At 44.4% G+C, this 22346-nt stretch overlaps 2 protein-coding genes across 14 annotated transcripts in view; one reads left to right on the forward strand and one right to left on the reverse strand.

Annotated features, from left to right (window-relative positions):
• Positions 1-304: 304 nt before the first annotated feature.
• Serpine3 (serpin family E member 3) lies at positions 305-22206 on the forward strand. Its single transcript, XM_016002768.3, has 7 exons — positions 305-566; positions 6152-6385; positions 8593-8790; positions 9939-10137; positions 11854-11954; positions 17868-17954; positions 18424-22206. Exons 1-7 carry the CDS (start codon positions 305-307, stop codon positions 18519-18521), a joined length of 1179 nt encoding a protein of 392 aa, XP_015858254.3. The 3' UTR covers positions 18522-22206.
• Positions 11071-22346, reverse strand: part of Ints6 (integrator complex subunit 6) — a 91204-nt gene continuing 79928 nt past the window's right edge. For 4 of the 13 annotated variants that reach the window (XR_013042471.1, XR_006075946.2, XR_013042473.1 and 1 more), the window contains 2 exons: positions 19657-19767; positions 11071-11253 (listed from right to left, as the gene is read on the reverse strand). The gene's annotated coding sequence lies outside the window, so the exon portion shown is untranslated. Of the gene's footprint in view, positions 11254-12412; positions 12523-19656; positions 19768-22346 lie in introns of all 13 variants that reach the window. The other 9 variants (XM_076545153.1, XM_042284991.2, XM_076545154.1 and 6 more) reach the window with 5 other exon arrangements.

The raw sequence follows: 22346 nt of genomic DNA on the forward strand, positions 1-22346 counted from the left end.
GATTTGTTTTGATAGGATCAGGACTTTCCCAAGGCCACACGTGCGGGAAGTAACGGGAGCAGATCTTCAACCCCGTGATTGAGTTTTCAAAAGGATCCCAGCCCAGTCAAGCAACCTAGACAGGTAGGAGGATCACGGTGAGTAATCAAGAAAGTTCAGCAAGCCTGGTCTTTGGCCATTCCCGGCCCCTGGAGACAAAGCTGGGTGCCGTGGTTCTCAGGCGATGGGACAAGCTGTCATCACTGCCGCCAGCCAGCATCTCCTTCTGCTTTTCCTCCCTCTGAACTGCAGGTACCCAGCCTCCATGCCGCCTCTCCTGCTGGTCACCCTCTTTCTTCTCTCCTCCTGCTCCTCGGCAGGAGGAAGCAGCCCCCTCAGTGAAGGCCTGTGGTTGCTGAAGACCGAGTTTGCCCTTCACCTCTACCGGAGTGCAGCAGCAGAGAGGAATGGGACAAATTTTGTCATCTCCCCCGCCAGTGTGTCCCTCTCCCTGGAGATCCTGCAGTTTGGAGCCCGGGGAAACACTGGCTGGCAACTGGCAAGTGCCCTGGGGTATACCGTGCAAGGTAAGAGGCTTTTTCTCTCTTGCCTGGTCCCTGCTCCTCTCTGCTCCCGTGCTCTCAGGAATGGGGAGCTCAGCTCCCATGGCCGTGCGTGCGTGCGTGCGTGCGTGCGTGCGTGAAGCACTCAGACGTTACAGCCATGCTTGTTCTCAACTGTGCAGCCTCCCTTCCAGCCTCATGGCAGTACGTCAGTCTTGAGCAAGCCCCGCCCCCTGTTATTGTGCCTGTTGTAGCTGGGCAGCATGGGAAACACCTTGTAAACATTCACTGATTGCTTCAACACCCTTTTGAGGTTGATGATGTCATTTCCATCTTTATCTGGGGAAGTAGATAGGCACAGGGTGGAGGCAACTTGCTGGGTCACATAGCCAATCAGTGGCAGGGCTGGATTTAATTCAAACTGTTTAGATCCAAGACCATGCTTCTGGCCAACCTATTGTCATGATTCTGTGATTTCCGGCCAGTGCTCAATTCATCGGCTTAAATCTTTGTATTGTGTATCTCAGAACAGCTCCCCTGACAGTGATAAGAGTCTTCAGGACACAGTTCAGCCCACCTGAACCTACACTCCTAATGCAGCTCAGCACTTGACCAACTATAGGCTACGGCAAACATCACCTTCCCTTGTCAGTCTCAGAACAGGATGCCAATAAAAAGCTTACTGTGGCGGCTGAGGCAAATTTCTCAGTTCCAGTTATGGAGCAAAAACCCCATCTCAAAACAATGAACCTGTCACTAAAAATGACACGAGTGGTCTTTGTATGAATTAAGATTTGTCAGAAGAAATAATGTCACAAGAAATAATGTCAACCCAGCCTGGCCACGGCTTCCTTTGCCGTGGACCCTTGAGCTGGCAAGCCAAGGTTGGCACTCAACAGGTCAGGTACCAAGTGCCGCCTGAACTGCCTGTCCTCCTGGGTGCACACGCTGGCCACTGCTGAAACAAGTCTTACACTCCAGCTGGATAACAGATGGGTTTGTTCTCTCCCGTGACAACTGAAACTCAAGGTAGTTTTTAGACCTTTGCTGTTCTCAGCAGCTATGAACCATAGGAGTGGACAGGTCCACGGGCTCCCGTTACAGTCAGCAGAGCACGATTCACCAAGAGTTGTGGTGCTCTCCCTAGAAGGGCCACGACTGCTTAGGGACTTGGCTTGTGTACGTAAGGAGAACTCTGAAGGCAACTCGGTCTCAGGGGAACAACACGTGTAGATGGGGGTGGGTGCTGTGTGTGTTTGTAGATGGAGTGGGTGCCGTGTGTGTTTGTAAATGGGGGTGGGTGCCGTCTGTGTTTGTAGATGGGGGTCAGTGCTGTGTGTATTTGTAGAGGGGGTGGGTGCCATGTGTGTATTTGTAGATGGGGATGGGTGTCAAGTGTTTTTGTGATTCCACCAGCAGGTCAGAGGATCCCCAGAAAATAATATATGTGACCTGGCCAGGAAGCAGAAATGCAGATGCAAAGGAAAAGGCAGGCCCATCAGCCTTCCACAGAGTCTCACACAAGTCAGGGTGATTAGAGTGGGACGTGCAAGACAGGGTCAGTTCCGAGACTGGATGCCATCATGCTACCTGGCTAACTGGCTGACAACTATGATGATGAAAATGGGGCTTCCACAGAGCCCATTAGATCCTGTCCAGGTGTCAGGAATTCTATTGCAGGACAACAAACCCCTTACATTTCTGAACCACACACTGCTCTAGCTTCGCCTGGAGCCATCATCAGTCAGTAAGAACAGGGACAGGCCATCCTCAGAGTCTCTTCATCACTCTCTCCATTTTAGTTGTGTTGTGCCCTGCTTACAGTCATACACCAATGCCAGCTGCCTGCCACAGCCCAGCTTTTCTTTTACAAGGTAATACAGGACTGGAAAGATGTCCATAGCACAGCAGTTAGAAGCACATGCTTCTCTTGCAGAGGACCCACACTTGGTTCCCAGCACTCATGCCAGAGAGCTCATAAACACCTGCAACTCCAGCTTCAACACCGTCTTCTGGCTTCTGGGAGCATTGCGTTCATATACACAGAATTTAACTTTTAATATATTCTTCATTTTTAATTAAAATATAATTACATCATTTCCCCTCTTTCCTCTCCTCCCTCAGCTCCTTCCCATGTATACCTCCAACCCCCTTGCTCCTTCTTGAAATCGTGGCCTCTTTTTATTTGCTATTGATACACACACACACACACACACACATAAATACCTAAATATATAAACACAACCTGTTCAGTCCACTTAATGTTACTTGTATATGTACGATTTCAGGGTTTGACCACTTGGTATTGGATAACCAATTAGGGGAGGGCTCTTCCGTGGGGGAGGCTATTTCTTCTTTTCTCAGCATTCCTCAGTTGCCTGTAGTTCTTTTTCTAGGGCTAAGACTCCAGGAGATTTCCCTTCTATATTAGCACGTCTATCGTTGCCCTGCTTGCATGGGTAAAACGTCCCTGTCATTTGTGGGAGACACAGTCTCACAGTAGATTTCTTGGTCCTCTCATTTTTACAGCCTTTCAGCCCCCTCTCCCTCACTGTGTTTCCTGAGGTGAAGGAGTTGTGCTGCAGGTGTTATCTACTGGGTCTGGGCACTACAGAATCATGCACTGCATTTGACCGGTTGTGGTGTTCTGTAAATGGTCTCCAATCTGTTTCAAGGAGAGGTTTCTTTGGTGAGGGTTGAGAGCTACTCTTATCTGTGGGTATAAAGACTAGATATTTGGAATGCCCTTAGGAATTATGCTGGTTAGTAAAGCAGTGGTTGCAGGTTCTCCTCTAAGATCCGGGTGGTTGGCTAGGTTACCCATACCAAGGATGATTTCCCTCTTGTTGAGTGGGTCTTACATTCAATTAGAGAGCTGTGGGCTACTGACAACGTATGTTTACCACTGTTACACCTCTGGGGTTTTGTGCCATGCTGGTCATAGTTATAGTTCTGCTGGGTAAGACTACTGGCTGCTTCCCTCCCTTGGAAGCTTGCACAGCAACTCCCAATACTGTGAAAACGAGTCCTCGGGGAGCAGGCTTTCAAGTCAGATCCAGCCTGGATTCTCTGGGTCTTGTGTCTATGGGGAATGCACAATTCCCCAATGCTCCAGCTTCTAAGCATTTTCATTATTCTTCTAGGTAAATTAATGAGACCACTTTAGCACAGAGGGTTCAGAAAGGAAGGTGGTCCAGTCCCAGGGAAAGAATTCTGTTTAGTAATTTGAATTCTCTTTTGCATCTGTGCCATTTGATCCTCACAGACTAACACAAGAGATAAATGGCTTGGCAAAGCCCATCTGACCCAGTGGCAGGTGACAGAGCCAGGGTTTCAGCTCCAGGTTGTTGATTCCAAAGCTTGTGCTCTCTCTACAGTTCCTCAGCCCCACCGGGGCCAGGAAGCAGTTGCATCAATTTATAAGCACCTTGCTTTCTCTCTTCCCCATCAGAGGCAGCTTCATTCTCCTCCCATCCCAACCACGCCTGCTGGGGAGCACCTGCACACACCCCTCTCAGAGTTCTTGAAAATTAAAATATCTGTATTTGAAAGACATTTCTCATAGTTTGAAATTTTTATAGACATGAATCTTCCAGAGTCTAGAACCTTCCAGAGCCCAGATCCACCAGCTTTGGAGTCACCTGTCAAATAAACTAAAAGGATGATTTTTCAGGTCCTGTGGGTTTATTTTCTTCTTCCTTTTCTCTCTCAGCACCCTGTTACAACTACTTAATTCTAGGCACTCTCCCAACACCTTTTTACTTTGGAGGAAGGAGGCTGAGTGGAAGCCAGCAGAGACATGGTTCCTCTCAGAGAGCTTGGAGAGCCTTGTCTCAGCTCTCAGACCATTCACTTCTGCCCCTCTAGAAGGCTCTAGAATGTAGTAAATATAGCCCCCACCCCACCCCAAAAGTCTATGTGCTCCACACCTCCTGTTCATCAGGAGAACAGAGATCCCCCAAGCAGGGTCTTCTCAAGCCCAGACATTCCTCTTCCTGAGGGCCACAGGCTGAGGAGACAGCACGACCTCCGACATGGTGACCCTAAGCAAGTGATGAATGGGTTTGAGCCTCAGCTGCCTCCTCCCTACAACAGAAGGACCACAGCCTTTATTTCAAAGTGTTGCTGAGAGCATTCGTTATAACTGGGACTGTGGAGTGTTGTGTACAATGTTTGTAGACAGCATCAAGCTTTAAAAATCTATTCTAGCATTACACATTCTGGAATGTATGTAAACGAGCTTCTCTGTGTGTAGATGGACAGGGATTAGTCAGGCTCAGTGGAGACAAGAAATCACATAAAAATCCACTTCAGGATGGTCACTCTGCTACTATTTCTGGCTCTAAGAACAGCAGTCCCAGGCTGTATTGTTGTTGTTGTTGTTTCTCTTTGCTGTGATGGAACATCTGACAAGAGAAGTTTAAGAGAGCAGGGGGGTTAGTTCAGTAAGACCCTACATTCGAGAACTTAGGTTTGATATGTTGACAAGGCAGATGTTCTGACACATTGGGAAGAGGAACCTTAGTTGAGAAAATGCTTCCCTCAGATTGTCCTGTAGGCAAGACTGTGTGACATTTCCTTGATTAATGATGGATGTGGAAGGACCCAGTCTACTGTGGGTGCTGCCACCTGGACAGCTAGTCCCTGGGTTGTATAAGAAAGCAGGCTGAGCAAGACACACGGAGCAAGCCAGGAAGCAGCGGTCTTCTGTGGTTTCTGCTTCAGTTCCTGCCTCTAGATTCCTGCCTTGAGTTCCTGCCCTCATTGAGGGACTGTAAACTGTAAGGTAAAGTAAAATAAACTATTTCTTCCCCAAGTTGCCTTTGCTTGTAGTGCATAATCACAGCAAAGCCTAACTTGGACAGCAGCTCCTTAGTCATTGCCCACCATTGTTACAATACTGCACATATCTAACTCTCTAGGTCCATCTTAGAAATTCCATCATGGCACAATGGACCTGCCAGATCCCAGCTCTAGGTTCTCCTGCTGTGGAATATTTATACACTGTGTGACAATGTGTTGCTGTGATTGGTGTAATAAAAAGCTGAATGGCCAATAGCTAGGCAGGAGAGGATAGGCGGGACTTCCAGGCAGAGAAGGAGGAAGTCAGAAGGATGAATCTAGGTGCACCAGAAATGCCAAGAGGTCGCAGAACAAGTCGGACATATGGGACAGAGAAAAGGTAACTGAGCCATGTGATAGAATGTAGAATAATAGAAGCAGGTTCATTCAAATTATAAGAGCTAGTGGGACAAGCCTAACCTAATGGCCAAGCTTTCATAATCAATAAGATGTCTCCATGTTTGTGCGCTGGTGGCCGACAAAAAAGCTTGCTACACTCATCTCCAGGAACTCAGCAATGTCCCTGAATCAGGAAGTCAGGAAAGCGCAGCTTTGCCACTTCCAAGGCATCAGCAGACTCCCTTTCAGCTACATTTGTTCATGATCTAGCATGTTTGCGGACCAACTTTTAAGCTACAGGGTTAGGTGGATTTCGACTCGGGTAGCTATGCCATTTCCAGTGAGGGATTTTTTGGGGGGGACACACCTTCTGAGACAACCTGCAAGACGGGAGCTGTGCAAGCCCTTAAAGCACTCCCTTTTCACAGACCCGAGAGTGAGAGCGTTCCTGCACGCTGTTTATACCACACTGCACAGCTCCAGTCAGGGCATCGGGATGGAGCTGGCCTGCACCCTTTTCATGCAAACCGGAACGTCTCTGTCCCCCTGCTTTGTGGAGCAGGTCTCCGGGTGGGCCAACAGCACTCTGGAGCCAGGCAACTTTAGTGAGCCCAACAGCACCACCCTGGAGGTCTCTAAAGGCACAGCCAGACAGAGCACAGGTAAGAGGCAAACCATCCTCCTTGGCGAGGCCAAGGGCAGAGGGCTGGAAAGAAATAGTGTCATCACCCATCATTTGTCAGAAGCCGTGGTGAGGCTCAGGATGCCCTGAATTACGGCAGAGGTTGAGACGGCAGATCTGCCTTTGAGTGACGGTGACGTCCATGTTCTGTGAAACAACCAAAGCTGGCTTGTGTCTCCTCGGTTCCTCCTCTTTCACACCCCAGCATAAATACACACATCCGCGCACATAAACACCCATACTTGAGCACATGGGCACACGGAAAGGTGTTCCTCAGAGCCTATCACCTCTGGAAATACCCTACGGGATTTGCCCCATGTCACTCTCCCCAGGCCATTTCTCACCGAGTTCTGTTTTCACCTACAATTAACCCCAGGTGACAGACAGCAAAATGCAGAGGGGGGGGCTGCGGGGGGGGTGTGGGCAGAAAAGTAGCTTCTGGGAAACTTAGGTTAAGGAAACACACACAAGGACAAGTTCTAATTAATGTTTCACTTGGTTCTATTGGAGTTTTGCTATGCATAATCCAATCATCAGTGGTACCACCGTGTGCTATGATTGTTATGAAGTGGGTGGAAGTCACAAACACCTGCTAGCCTTTCATCTATTTATTTAGTGCTGTTTGAAATCGGATTCCATTTCACCCGCCCATTGAGTCTAAAAGGTGGGGGCTGTCTCCTTTTCACAAATGGAGGAACCAAAGCAGCAAGGGTTGAGTTTCTTGCTTGTCCGTGGGCCGCCAAGCCAGGATTCTAATCCAGGTAGACTGGCTGCAGTGTTCTTGGTAAACACACAAAAGACTCAGATAAATGGAGAATGTTCAAGATCCAGTGTTGCTTAAAAACAGGGCAGAGGCCAAGCCTTTAATCCCAGCACTTGGGAGTCAGAGGCAGGCGGATCTCTGTGAGACCAGGACAGTCTCCAAAGGTACACAGAGAAACCCTGTCTTAGAAGACCAAGAAACAAACACACAAACAGAAAGCTGGGATGCATGTAGACTGAGTGCTGCACTCCCTCAGTATTTTCAAATGCTCTTTGCTGTCTTCAGCAATTTATTTTACAAGGAGTGATCTTTGCAGCCAGAGATATGGCTCAGCTATGAAGAGGGTGGACCTGGAAGCCCACAACTGCTTTTAACCCCCTGTGGAGGATCTGATACCCTCTTCTAGCCTCCAAGGCTACCTGCTCTCATGTGCACATACTCCCACGGAGACAAACACATAGACACATAGTTAAAATATGTTTTTAATTAAGGAGTGATTCCCTGTCTCCTCCTTGAGCTGCCAGGGAACCCACTCAAAATTCAACATAGGTGTTCTCAACTCACAGCCTGGCTTCCCCTTAAGAAAAAGGAAGACTTGGTGTAGCTATTCGAAGCGATGACTATGGAGCTGGTGAATATGCTCAGATTCAAAAGCAAGGATCTTTTGGGGGGTGACTGGGTGGATGGTAGTATGTGGGCAACTTCTCTGAACCCCACTCCTCTCATCTGGGAAATGAGGAACGACACCAAAAAGTCAGGGAGATTTCTTCAAGCATTTAGGCAGAACTTGGCCCAGAGTGTGTTTATTAAACAACTGAAGGCCTGGAACAGAAACTGTCCCTGTAGGGATGGTCTGCTTGCTCCTTCCTGTTCTTACATGATGTTCTAACCGCAGCCCTCCGCAGACTGTGTTCAGATCGTAGTTGCCTCAGCAAAGGTGTGGTGAGAGATGCAGCCCAGCAATTAGTGGCCCCCAAGATGGGGGTGACAGAGTGAAGTCTTCTCTAGAGCTCCCTGCAAGCATCTGCCTGGGGAGACTGCCTGCTGATCTCTGGGAAATGACTCAACAGACCCGGGGCATTCTGGGCACCAGTGAGAAACAGGGAGGGAGGGAGACTATAATGAATACATGCTAATAAGAAGGCTGCAGTTCAAATTCTAAGGTGCCTCACTGTCCCTGAGCCCCTGAGTGGGGAGTGCGGTTATAGGGGGGTGGGCACTGGGAGCCTGAGTTCTCACTCCCCATTTCCATGACAATAAGTTCAAAGCCAGTTAGCAGCCAGCCACTGTGGGTCCCTTGAGCATACGGAATTAAAGCTTCTCTGATAAACTGAAAATAACATGAATCGGGAGGAGGGGGGAGGAAGGCCGGAGTGGGGAGAGGAGAGGGAGGGAGAGAGAGAAACAAGCTCTTCTATCTATAGGTGAGGGCCCAGGTAGCCCACTGTGGGGACAGGCTGGTGCTCTGTCTACTCAGCTCTCCATCATGAGCACCATGACCTTCCAAAGTACCTGGCAGAGGAGATTCTCTTCCCTGGCCTCACAGGCCCTGCCTTTCACCTGTGCCCACGGCCTCATCCTTCAAGTCCCAGCGATGCACCAAGTGGCAGAGGTCAGCTATGGTGAGTCCCCCTCCCCTTCACATCAGAAAGTTAGCCAGCAACTCAGACAAGAGAGGGGAGGTGGTCTCTATGTTACAGGGTTGGATGGACACATGGGTGAGTGAAGGAAAGCAAGCAGAGTCGCAGGAGACTTACAGAGGGGCCTTGGATGGTGGTCCATCCGGATGCCGAGGACACAAATGTGGAAGAGAACCCCATTTCATGCCTGGCATTGGCCACTGCACTGAGTATGAACATGATCGTATGAAATCAAAAATGCCTGGACCAAACACCTCTCCTAGAAGACACTTTCGTGGCAGAACACCCAGCCTGGACCAAATGAGGGCTAAAAGGCCTCCAGACTACAGGACCCCCTGGTCCTGAAATGCCATTGCTCCATGTGGCCCTCCTGCCTATGGTTACTTGTCCTGATCAGTGGGGGAGGTTCCCAGTGTCAGCAGATGCCTGGTGGGCTCATGTATGCTATAGATGCCAGCCGGCTCTGTGCTAAGGATGAGCCACAGCTAACACTCATCTCCCCCTTTCTCCCTAAATCCCCCCAGCAGCACCCCATCCCTCCTCTAGCCCAGTGTGTTCTGCTGCAATCTGCCACCTGTCCCATCACATCCTTCTGCAATCACACTCTGCCTGGTGGCCTGGACTTGTCTTCAACCAGCAATTTTCTCTACCCACAAACTCGCAGGTGCCCAGCCTGAGAACTATGTGTTTACGTCACAGTTGAACACGATCAGTCCTCAAGACAAATGCAGCCAGGATGTGTGTTTTGTTGGGTCTGTGAGGTGTTTCAAGAGTTGGGGATTTTTCATAGGAAATGTAGACTTAAAGCCTTTCTTGAAAAACAAGATGCAAGACAAAGATCCTGGCCCCCAATAAGCACAGACTGGTCAAGCTCCCTCAAGACATTGCCCCAGCAGGCTTAGCTGCTATGGATCCTTGAGTAAGGCCCCATGGGAGATCTTAGAGGGCTTTAGGGTCAGTAAAGGGGCCAAGTCACCCAACAGTTCTCATACTCAGACTGCTTCCTGAGGCTGAAATTGGCACTCTCCTTTACTATTGCTGTCTTGTAAGTCTGCCTACCCCAGGTTATGGCATGTATGGTGTCCCTGGCTCCTAAGACAGAGCTAATTCCTGACCCACTGAACCCTTAGGTCAGTTCCAGGATGCTGCGGGCCATAAAGTAGATGTTCTAGAGCTGTTGTACCTGGGAAGGGTGGCCAGTTTGTTCCTGGTGCTTCCAAAAGACAAGGACACCCCTCTGGACCTCATTGAACCGCACCTCACAGCCAGAGTCATCCATCTCTGGGCCACCAGGCTGAAGAGAACCAGGATGGATGTGTTCCTCCCCAGGTGAGTAGCTGCATCTTCCTTACAGGGGAATCAGTATGGTAACCAGTGGGGCTTAGCAGTCAGACTCCAAGGCCGATCCTCCTACTGGGCTAGCTTGTCAAATGAGCTTAGGCTAAGGAGAAGTTCCCTGGGGGTCGAGTCTCTTCTAAAATCACTGCAAAGTAGACCATGGCGCATACAGTTATCTTATTTTCATGTCTTGCATTCTTGCAATAAAGTCTACTTGATTGTGGCAGGATTTATGTGATGCTGGATTCAATTTGGACCCAATTCATTTCAAGCCAATCCCTACTATGTTGTTGAGAATTCATATGGAACATGTTTTCTTTAATGCCCTAGTCTAGCTTCTGTACAGGCTAGGCAGCAGCTTCTTGGCTGTTTATTAGAGTTCCTGTGACGTTTCTTCTAGTTCTGCTTTCATGATCATACAGGAACACCCCTGGAATCTTTCGAAGTCAGACCTGACTTGTGTTGCTGCTACTTTACTAAAACATGGGATTTCAGTTTTCTCACCCACGTCTTTGGTTTCAAAGAGACTTTAACTTTCTTAATATTGTTGTGAGCCACCGTGAAAACACAATGCTAAGTGCCAGGCCATGCTGGGCACTGTACTGAACTCTTTACTCTGCAGTGAATTGTCACAACCCTGTTTAGATTTGATTTGATTGCTGTCATGCTCATTTCACAAAGAAATACAACCAGGAAATAGAGGTCAGGGAACTTGCCACTGAGTCTGTAAAATAAGAAGTTCCTGATGAGAGGAACCAAACTGAAAAACCAGGTCCATAGCGCTAAGTGTTACATTCAGCGTTTAGTTTTCGAAAAGGATGTTCTCTGTGCTTAAGACAATTTCAGAAGTGGGCCGAATAGTTTGAGAAATGTCAACATATTTTTTTGCTAGTTATGTATGGTTTATACAAAAGACCATTTAAATTATATTTGTTGTTTTTTTATTTTCAAAGACAAATGGCAGATGCAGTCTATTTGAAGGCTTCTTCAACAGCAAATAAGTGCTTTCTCCTGGGGAAATGCTGATGTGCTGATTCTTTCTGCGCTCAATGGCTTACGGGGCAATTCAAGGCTGAGTTCCTTCTCTGTTCACAGCAAAGGCACATACTGCACACAGCAAACATGAAAATGTGTTACACAGTAGAAAAAACTACACAAGGCACTAGAGCTACTTTTATGCATCTATTATGTCTGAGATTCTACCCAAATGTGAGGAGCAAAGTCCAAGTGATCGTGGCTGGGCTCCCAGAGCCCAGATTTGAACTGAGGTGCACCACATACTGTACATCCTAAGAGTACAACTTTGCAAATTGGACTTTAAGAACCAGGAGTGACTAGGCTAGGAGTGGAGCTCAAGAAATAGAATATTAGTTGAGTATGCAGGGGGTCCTGGATTCTAACTCCAGTACCATTTTGAAAAAGTCAGAAAATCTGAGTAGGAAAGTAATAGCTGAAGAATGGAGTTACTAAAAGGCAGTCAAGGAAAACAGGGCCATCATAAATAAGCAGTATAGACACTCTGGGGAAAAGGCCAGAGGGGGCAGGTTAGTCCCAGGTCTGACTCAAGGGAAGGAATAATGAAGAACACAGTGGGGTGGGAGTCCAGTGTGCACTGATCTCCAGTTAGAACCTCATACTTCATGCGGCATGTGTGAGAGAATAGTGTGAATCCTAAAGAGCAACTGATAGTTTGCTTTTGTTTTGCAGGTTTCGGATCCAAAATCAGTTTGACTTAAAAAGCATTTTAAGATCATGGGGTATCACTGATCTTTTTGACCCACTCAAAGCTAACCTGAAAGGAATTTCAGGTAATAATTTTCAATTCTTCCAATTTTTGGGGGGGCATTATGTTTGGGACAGTTTTGTTAGACTCTGATTAAAAGAATCTTTATTGTTTCCATAGAGCTTTTGACAGTGAAACACTTGATTGAAAGAATGAAGTGGTTGGCTTTATGTAGGAATGTGGTGCCTCTGATAACATCAAGTTTGGATTAGATTTAGTGGGTGAGGGTGCTCCTTGGGGATATTAACCACGCAATTGGAAACCACCTTCACAGTGGAGAAAGTGGCCATAAGTAGAAAGCCCTCCCTCTGCCATGACCAGACTCTCATGAAGACTAAGGCAGCACCAGAACCTTCAGCATCATGGTCATCCCATTGCAACCCTTTTCCTTCCTGGTTGCCTTTAACTCCCCCTGCCTTTTGTGATGAGCTAAGTGTAAACCTTTCCTTCATCCATTCCTCAGATTTCCAGTGCTTTCATGACCTTGCCTCAAGATGCTCTTCTTCTTAGCATCCATGCCCAACTTCTTTTCCATAGTTACCATGCTGCTGCCGATCCACAGGGACCATGGTAGCCTGTCATCTGAGCTTACACTGCACACCGAAAGGAAAAGGAATGGTAACATCACTTGGAGAATTTCTTGAGGGAACCACTCTCTCAACTTTTGCCAACTCAAAAGGCCCTGGACTGTATCTACTCTACAGATTAGCTGTGAGCAGAAAACACTGCAGCAGACATTCTCATTAGTGTTGACATTGCCTTTACTTGGTGAACTTGAAAGTTACCATCTTCAACACCAGACCATTGGAATACCTGGTACTAAAACTTTGTTCAGAATCCTTCTTGATCACAGAAATAATGAGAGTCTGATCATCAAGTCCTGGCTTGTGCTTTAGACGTAACCAAACAGAACAGCAACAAGTTACTTATTAAATAAAGCATGGCAGGAAACATCTAATTACAGTACTAAAAATTTGCCATCTCGGGGCTACAAGTTCATAATAAAGTGCTTGCTGAGTATGCACAAAGTCCTGGGTTCCATCTCCAACGCTACAACACACACACAACACACACCCCAAAAAAACCTACCTATCACCGCTTGACTTGTCTAAATGTACAGAGATAAGACAATAGTTAGGCTTTCTAGTGTCCAAAGTACTTGGTATACAATTAGACACAAGGCCAATACTGAACCACAAGCCACACATTTTCCTTAACAGGCATGCTTTAACACTGCAGGAAAGGAAAAATATAACAGCAAAATGATCAAAGGCAAGGAGCGAGGGACAGCCAAGTTATGCACATTCTATCTTTTTTTTTTTTTTTTTTTTTTTTTTTTTTTGGTTTTTTGAGACAGGGTTTCTCTGTGTAGCTTTGCGCCTTTCCTGGAACTCACGTGGTAGCCCAGGCTGGCCTCGAACTCACAGAGATCAGCCTGTCTCTGCCTCCCAAGTGCTGGGATTAAAGGCGTGCGCCACCACTGCCCAGCGCACATTCTATCTTATAATGGGCAAGCAGGTGGTCTTCTCAAGGCTTCAGAATTCGGCTAATGGAAATTCTATTACTCTTTTAGTCATCCAAATTAAAAACTTTAGGGTGCTGGGTTTGGTACCCAGTACCAGAAGGAAAAAATTAGCCAGCTTTGAGGCTATTCTTGGCCCTTTCTTCCATACCACTGCATTAATCCGTTTTACTGTTGCTCCTTCATAATTCCTGGCCTTTCTCCCTCAGAATGTGAGAAAGTCATATTCAAATGTCAATCTTGTAGTGTTCTTCACCCATCTTGCAGTCCCACTATAAGCAAAAATACCCATGGCCTATATGATAAGTGATCCACTGTTTTGGAGACAGAAATGCTCACTGGGATTAGGCTACACTGGGCAGCAAGCTACGGGACTCCAAGCCTTTCTCCCTTACTCCTTCCAGCCCATGCAGTGCTGGAACCGCACACACCACCGTGTCCCTTCACCTTAACATGGGTTCAAATCTGGGTCCTCATGCTTACACAGCAAGCACTTTACAAATGAGCCATCACCCCAGCCTGTCTCCAAGTCTTATGGGTACCATTTAGATGGCTCGCATCTAATCCAATTCATTTACTTACATTTGTTCAAATGAATTGAACTACAGGCTCAAAGATCTGGCTTACTTAATAATTCAGCATGTGTTAAATATGGACCTTGTATTCAAGTTTCTTACTGATAAGACTTAACAATCTTCTTCCCTTGTTTTGTGCCAATAATATAGAAATCAACAAATGATGACCCAATACCTGCTTTTATTAATTAAGCAGCTTACACTTATTAAAAATAATCTGCCGGGATGTGGTGGTGCACGCTTTTAATCCCAGCACTCAGGAGGCAGAGGCAGAGGCAGATGGATCTCTGTGAGTTTGAGGCCATCCTGGTCTACAGAGCAAGTTCTAGGACAGCCAGAGCTGTTAGAGAGAGAAACCCTGTCTCAAAAAAATAATATAAGGCTGTTTCTTGCTCTGGTAATGAAACTGAGTTACTGGGACAGATATGAAATTGGTGATAGTTAAAAATTTTAATATCTGACCCTTAATAGATACATCTTGCCAACTAAGATATAGCTTTCCAAAGACCTTCTTTAAACATGACCCAAGACCACTCATGTCATACCAGTGGGCTTCTGCCTATTGTAGAGACAAGGCCATTAGAACAAACGGAGAGCTACCAGCCACCTTACCAATTGTATGGCACAATATCTTAGTTTTTAAAATTAAACATTGTGCATGCATGCTGGGGTGGAGGGAGTACATGATCCACACATGTGGAGGTCAGAAGACAACTCTGAAAAGTCGGTTCTCTCCTTCCACTTTTATGTATGTTCCAAGGATTGAACCAAGGTCATCAGATTTGTGAGGCAAGAACCTTCACCTACCTGCTGAGCCATCTTACCAGCCCTATCTGCAGTTTTTTTTTTTGTTTTGTTTTGTTTTTTCGAGACAGGGTTTCTCTGTGTAGCTTTCTGCCTTTCCTGGAACTCGCTTTGGAGACCAGGCTGGCCTCGAACTCACAGAGATCCACCTGCCCCTGCCTCCCGAGTGCTGAGATTAAAGGCGTGCGTCACCACCGCCACCCAGCTCCTTATCTGCAGTTTTTACAAGAGAAGAAACGATCAGAAAACAGAGCCATCCTCTCTTCAATTAACAAGGGGTCACCACATTTTGTATTACCGAGGAAGCCCAACAAAGCTTTCCTTTCCATTAGGTTCCAAAGCCAGAATCACTAACAATCTCCTTTCCCAGGTAAAAAGCACTTCTCTTATTTTAAGAACTCAACATTTCAAAGCTCACCTGAGCCTAGATATAGCTCCCCCTCCCCACTGACACCTCTACAGATCACAAAGTTATTGAATTGTTCCAGTCTCCTCACTCGAGAGAACAGGTAGGCCCCTTTCTGTGTAATCCCCTCCCTTAAGAACCATCAGCAGCAGGCTTTGATACAAACACCAGTTCAGGAGGTGTTCCTTGTGTACAAACTCAAAACTCTTTAGAAACCATTCTAGTCTTTGCTTTCATAAGCAGGTAGTCAGCTTCCCATTTCTGCCCTGTAAGAAGTTCAAGCCAAGGTAATGACTCCAATAAGCCAATTGTCTAAAGTGCATGAATTAGCTTGGGTCAGAGGGAGCAGTCAACACTGCACAGGAAGGAATAAGGAAAGAATGAGGCAAAGACAGAGAAAGCAACCAACTATAGCTAGTTGAGCCACCCAAGACTCTTCCTGACACTTCATATCCTGGGTTAGCTGCAACAGTACACTAGACACCTACCAGTCATTTCTTAGTAGCTAAGTCAAAGGATGAAAAAGACAAGCGAGTAGCTCTTCCTAAAGGAAATCATCATCATCAGAGACACAAAAGGAAGCAAACGATGCCCATCCCCGTCCTGAGGAGGAGCTGATGTCAAAAGGCAGACAATGATTTACAAACGTGTGGCCAACAGTAGACCAAGCCAGGGGGTAAGAAATGAATACTTGCCAAAGACCACAGCGTGCTTACTCCTGGATATATACACCAACCACTTCTTTGACACGTGTATGTACTAAGCATTATTCTGAAAATTGGGCAAAGTAGTAAAGTGAATATGCCATAATTTCTACTTGCTAGAGCTAACAGTCTAAGAGGGAGGGGCAATCCTTAATAGTGCCATGGAAGAGAAATGGGCAGTATGCTGGGAAGAAGGGCAGAAGAATCCTTCACATTTGCTGTGTAACATGTAATATGGGCACTGATGTTTATAGTTGGCTGAAGTGCTTTCCAGAAAGTTCAGCTAGTAAACTGGGATAAATGGGAGGTGAGGGTGGCTTTGGGGTTCAAAGCTATGTACTGCAGTTCTGCTGGAGCCACTCAACAGCAAACATTAGCATATCGGCAGCTCAAAGAAAGTTTCCTACTCACAACAATGTGGGAGCTATTAATGTGCATCTCCCACTTTAACTTCAAAGATGTTATGTTGGTGGCATACTAGCTATGAGTAGTCTCAGCTATGGGTATGCAAACACCAACAATTATTGGGTCATTCTTAGAATCTGGTGGGGGAAAAATCTACTGAAGCAACGCACTTGCCGTTTCAAAGACACTGAAAACAGCCCGACTTAGCTTACAGAAGATGTATTCAGATTTGCTGTATGTTAGTTGACAAGAGGTTTCAAAGGGAAGCTTCACTCATTTAATCATAACAAAGTGTTCAGACGGAATAGTAATGAAGTCACAGACAGTAAAGCCTCAACTGATTATCAAAGCTGCTCTTTACAAAACTTGAATTTTGCCACGGTTTGCTCAATGGGCTACAAGTGGTTAATCCTTAACAGAGAATCTTGTTTCTTCTCTCAAAGTCAAGCAGAAAAAGACCATTAAACCAACCTGACTCTCCACTGGTACCAAGTGAACATCTACTGACTTCTTCCTGTCCTCTACTGCCAGCAAAGTTGTTCCCTGTAACGGGAATAACCATCTGATACCCCATTGTCTCACTGCAATGATGATACACAAGAATGTGTACCCTGAGCTCCTTTTTAATCTCATATAACCTTCAGGGGCCATCTCCTTGCATGTGCATGTCTAGTGCAGACCAATCTAACAAGCTCCCTAAATACATCAAAATGACTGCTAAGACCCAAGTCTCTCTGATGGTGTGCTACTGAAGGCAGTTTCTTGAATGGAAGGGGTTGGGTAGAAATGGGCTTTGGGTCTGAAACCTGGATATTCTCAGTTCTGATGGGGTGTGTGTGATACCAGATTAGCACTTCCTCTCAGACAATATATTTGCAACATCTATTTCATCTTTGGAGAATTGTTCAATTACAGAAATCTGTCAAGCCTTCTAAGTTCTCTCATTACTATTTGCTAAGCTTATCTTTTAAAGTGTTAGCACACATACAGCTATAACCTCACATTTCTCTGCAGGTTCCAGCTGTTAATGTTAACTAGCCAAGCAGCACAGCCAGCTCCACAGAATGGAAGGAACAGCAGGCATTTCTAACACTGGATTATCCTCAATACAATCCTGTGACTTTATCTTCAGTATCTTAAGAACTACAGCCCAAGAAGACAGTCAAGGGGAAATTATCTCAAAAGCTTCTTGACCTTCTTCCTGGGCAATAGTAACTACTTTATAACACACTCTTGGGAGCCTAATGACTTACCTAAGTTCTAGAAATATAGGCTAAAGATTTTAATATTAACATTTAAAATGAACTTTATGAGTTCAGTCTCTACTAATTTGGGGGAAGCTGTATGAAATTTTGTGAATAAGGCTTTTGAGAGTTGGAGAAAAACAATAAAATGGCAGTTTCCTATCTAATCACTCCCTATGTACTTGCAGCACTGACTACCTATGAGTCTTCAAACACATACATGATGCATACAGAAAACGTAAGTAAGTCACTTCACGTTTCTGTCATTTTCGAATTAGGACAAGATGACTTTTATGTTTCTGAAGCAACCCACAAGGCCAACATGGAGCTTTCAGAGGAGGGCACCAAGTCATCGGCAGCCACAGGTACATCCAGAAGTCCAGGTACTCAGCAGTGTAGAGTGGCTCACGAAGGTCTAGCCTTGTTGAGTCTGCCCAGTTGACTCCAGTAGTAAACCACACCACTTAAACCCAAGCCCAGGTGTGATGTCGCCTTTTTTTTTTTTTAAATGACAGAAGCCAAAATCTTTTGAAAAGCAATGATACCAATTTTAACAAAGTATCATTGTCCCAATCAACAAAGAATAGAATTATACAGCATTTCACCTTTGAGGGAAGCTATTTCATGGAATATTTTAAAAATGAGACACAGGATTGGTTAAGTAGTATCTTTCCTCTTTAATTTCACCATTTGCACTCCCATAGTACCACACAGAAAAATGTCACTAAGATGTGTTGACTCCTTAAAGACAAATCAAGGTTAGTACCTATGTATCTACAGCTGCACGTGCTTTGCAGTGGACAGGAAACGTGACAGGGTCTATTCTCTCCCCAGCTGTGGTGCTGCTGAGGAGGTCCCGGACTCCTGCTTTTAAAGCAGATCGGCCCTTCATCTTTCTTCTGAGAGAACATAGCACAGGTACTGACTCTTAAATTTGGATTCAGACATTTATCTTCATCTCTCTAGCAACCTAATTTTACTTAACCACTACAATCTCAAATAAGTATTTCTTCTAGCTCTTTCTATGGTGTTTTCCTAGCTGCTGCTGTCTTACACCCTGAGAAAGGAAATTATTTCATAGTACAAAGGAACCTCTTCCTGGCTTTTACCTTTCCATTCTATTTATTTGTAGCTAATGCTGACCTTTTTTAGTTGAGTACATTTCTGCTCTAGAGACTTAAAAAGCTATGAAAACACAAGTCAATCAAATCTTGCCTTTCTTGTTGCTGTCATATCATTTTAGAAAAGACAGTTTTTCCAGGCCAAGATACATCATAGAAATCACCTAGAGACTCTAGTATTTTAGCGATGCACAGAATTCTATGCTGTTTGCTGGCCTTTCTCAAAAACCAAATACTTGTCATAGTACTTTCCCAAGCCACTACAGAGAGAGAAGACTCAATGCAAAGATGACAGGCACAGGTTAGTCTAGCTAGCACAACAGGACAAGCAGATGCCCCTAACCCTAAAGTCCAGCAAGATTCAAAATAGCCTTTCAACTATTTTTTCCCTTAATTGTTCTCCCAACAATTATTGGCCTCAAAAGGAAGCGATTCTCAGTAAAGAGTTGTTGGCAATTCTCAGTAGTGTTTAAGACAACAGTATGGAACAAGATTAATAAAATTAAGCCAAGGTGGATCTACTTTAACTAAACATCAGGCAGTACTTTTATTTATGGAAAGAAAAAAAAATACCGAAAGTTTGAATGAAACTTAGTATAGTTTAACATAGACCGTTAAAAGGAGAAATACTGTCAACATCATTTTATCTGAGAATCATTTGTATACTGCCATAACTTGTGTTAAAAATCAAAGGAACACTTCATGACAAAAAGGATGTAGCTAGTCATTCCCTAGAAAATAATCTACTTGGGGATCATTTGGGAAGAGTGTTCATAACAATGTCCATTTAGTATTCACCATGACCACTCCAACACCAGCGACTGCCGACTAGACAAACATGATAACTTAGAGCAGGCAACAGAGAATATGTCAAAAAAAAAAAAAAAAAAAAAGGTAACAACAAAAAGACACAGTTTAAACCCTCAAACAAAGAGGGAGGACTAACCTTGAACAGAAGGGCCACTGCAAAAGCTCATATCCAATAAAGGGGACAATCAGAAGACAAACAACAGATTCTTGAAATTCAACTGTATAAAAGCCATGTAAAGTTGTTGGACTAGAAAAAGATATCACCATGTCAATGGTATAAATTTGAACTGTTCTAGTAATCAGAATGAAAATATAGGTCTAATCAAAAACTAGTTCCCTAATTCACCACAAATCTTAGTCCCTGTGGCTTTTCCTTTCTGGAAGGTGGTTGTTCACATTACCCAAGGCAAAGTGGCTACTTTAATGATGATATTACCGAAGCGATTATAAAGTTTCAGCTGAGGCTCAAAGGTGGTTCAGTCATTAAGAGCATTTTCTTCACTTGTAAAGGCTCGGCTCCTAGCACCCACATGGAAACTCACAACAATCTGTAACTCCAGTAGTTCCAGGGGGTCTGACACCTCTTTCTTTTCTGGCTTCCACAGGCACCAGGCATGCATGTGGTGCAATTACATATATGTATGTAAAACACTGAATACATAAAATAAAAAATAACCTCTTAAAAAAAAAGCCTCATCCTTCACTGTTAAAGCTTGCAAGTCTTAAATTGATGTAATCAATTAAACAATCAATCAACAAATGAACACATAGGAGAACACTAAAAAAATTACCTAAAAACTCCAATATTAATCTTTTGGAGAGTACCACTTGTCCAGCATAGCATCATTCCATGACCTCCAAGACTTACAAATACCAACCCCCAGATCTACCCCCCACCCTTACCTTTGCTGACAAGGATTCGGTAGAAATTTCACTAGCTTAACTAATAACTTGCCCATCATTGTTTAAAAGGCAAAAAGCCTGAGATGGGATCTTAAGCATTAATTTTGATAGGCTGCAAAAACTTTGGGACTAAGTTTTAGTATTATCACGTAAAGAGTATTATGCCAGACAGATATGTGTGTGTGTGTGTGTGTGTGTGTGTGTGTGTGTGTGTGTGTGTGTGTGTGAGAGAGAGAGAGAGAGAGAGAGAGAGAGAGAGAGAGAGAGAGAGAGAGAGAGAGCGCAGAGACAGAAGAATCTGTTTTATAACTCTCTTGGAGGGTTCACATTCTGGAAAAAGTAATAAAGGCAGAAGATCAGAGCACTTTTCCACCAGTAGCCTGTGACATGATAAGCCTTCCAAGGACAGCTCCCCAGGTACTCTAACTTAAGTATAACTTCTACTGAAATGACTCCAGTGTTCCCACTGATCTTACTCTTAATCCATGGAATTCACAACCACAAAGTCAATCTGGATTTTGTCTAGTTCCTACTGAATTTAGCAGCGTGACTACAGGCAATGACTCCAATAATTCCATCTCTAAATTGTATCTTCAATTACTTCCAGGTATTTTGAAGAGGTAAGAAATGTTTAATGAACTGTTATATGAAAATACTACAAGTCACATTAAATGCTTCTTTTTCTTTACAGGGTTTGTCTTCAGTATTGGGAGAGTTTCAAATCCCCTTGACTAAAATAGCACATCTCAAGAATGTTCTATGTATGCTTTCCTTCATAAATATTTACAATTTCTTTTAAGGGTATGTGATTTCCAAATATTATTAATCTAAAAATAACTCATTAAAAAAATAATTTTGGAAGCTTTTCCCCCCCTCAATTATTCCAAATCTAAAAATCCTAACCTTTTCTACTGTATCCCTCCAAACCACTAAAAGGCACAGCAGTGATCTATGAATGGGTGCATGAGTCAGGACACAGGGTCCCATCCTGTGTAAGGGTGTGCAGCCCTGTGAGGATAGAGAACCTAAGTACCAGATAGCCTCATCCTGTGCAAGTCTGGGGGCAAATGAAAAGAGCACAGTCATCTTCTAAATAACAGTCTCAGTGTCAGAACCGAGAGATCCCCTCTGAGTTACCATGTCACGGACTCATGTAAGCATGACATGGGACCAAATTACTACATACTAGACATTTCAGAATGTGACAAACCCTAAACCTACCATGCCCTAACTAATGGCTAGACTTGAGTGTCATCCAAATCCTGTGAGAAAGGTTAAAGGGTGCTAGGAAACTTGTAATACCCCCAGTAATCTACTTTTAAAATTGTTTTTTAAAACGTGTCTGTCTGTCAACCACAGGCATAACCATTCCCATTATCTAAGTAAGAGTGGAGTATGCTGGCATGGCCAACAAAAACTAAGAACATATATTAATAAAGACAATGCAGGTTATGTAACATATAATTACAATAGTTTAACAAATATTAAACTGTGTATTTTTCAATGCTAAAAGCAAGGCCTTTAAAATTCCATTGTCTTAGAATGTTCTTAAGTAGTTACTTTAAATGTGATTATTTCCTAAACCACACAAGAGTAAAATAGAGCATTTATTGATGGAATAACAAAAGTGCTTTTCTTAAATATTCTTCAAAATACATTTGTACAACTTACAATAATATATCCAAAATAACTGTATATACAAAACATTGCCTAGTTCTTAATGTATGTGCTTTTTTTCCCCAAAAATTACAAAGTAACTTCTTTTTAATTTTTTCTTTTTTTTCTTTTTTTTTTTTTTTTTGGCAAAGTTCAACCTTAACAGAGCTGACAATTTTAAAGGTTGGTTTAAGAAAATATAACCTGAGGGAAACTGACACGCAAGAGCCAATGACAAGCGGAGGATTTGGAGAACAGTTTTAGTTT

Source organism: Peromyscus maniculatus, chromosome 9, assembly GCF_049852395.1.
Source record: "Peromyscus maniculatus bairdii isolate BWxNUB_F1_BW_parent chromosome 9, HU_Pman_BW_mat_3.1, whole genome shotgun sequence".
Taxonomy (NCBI): Eukaryota; Metazoa; Chordata; class Mammalia; order Rodentia; family Cricetidae; genus Peromyscus; species Peromyscus maniculatus.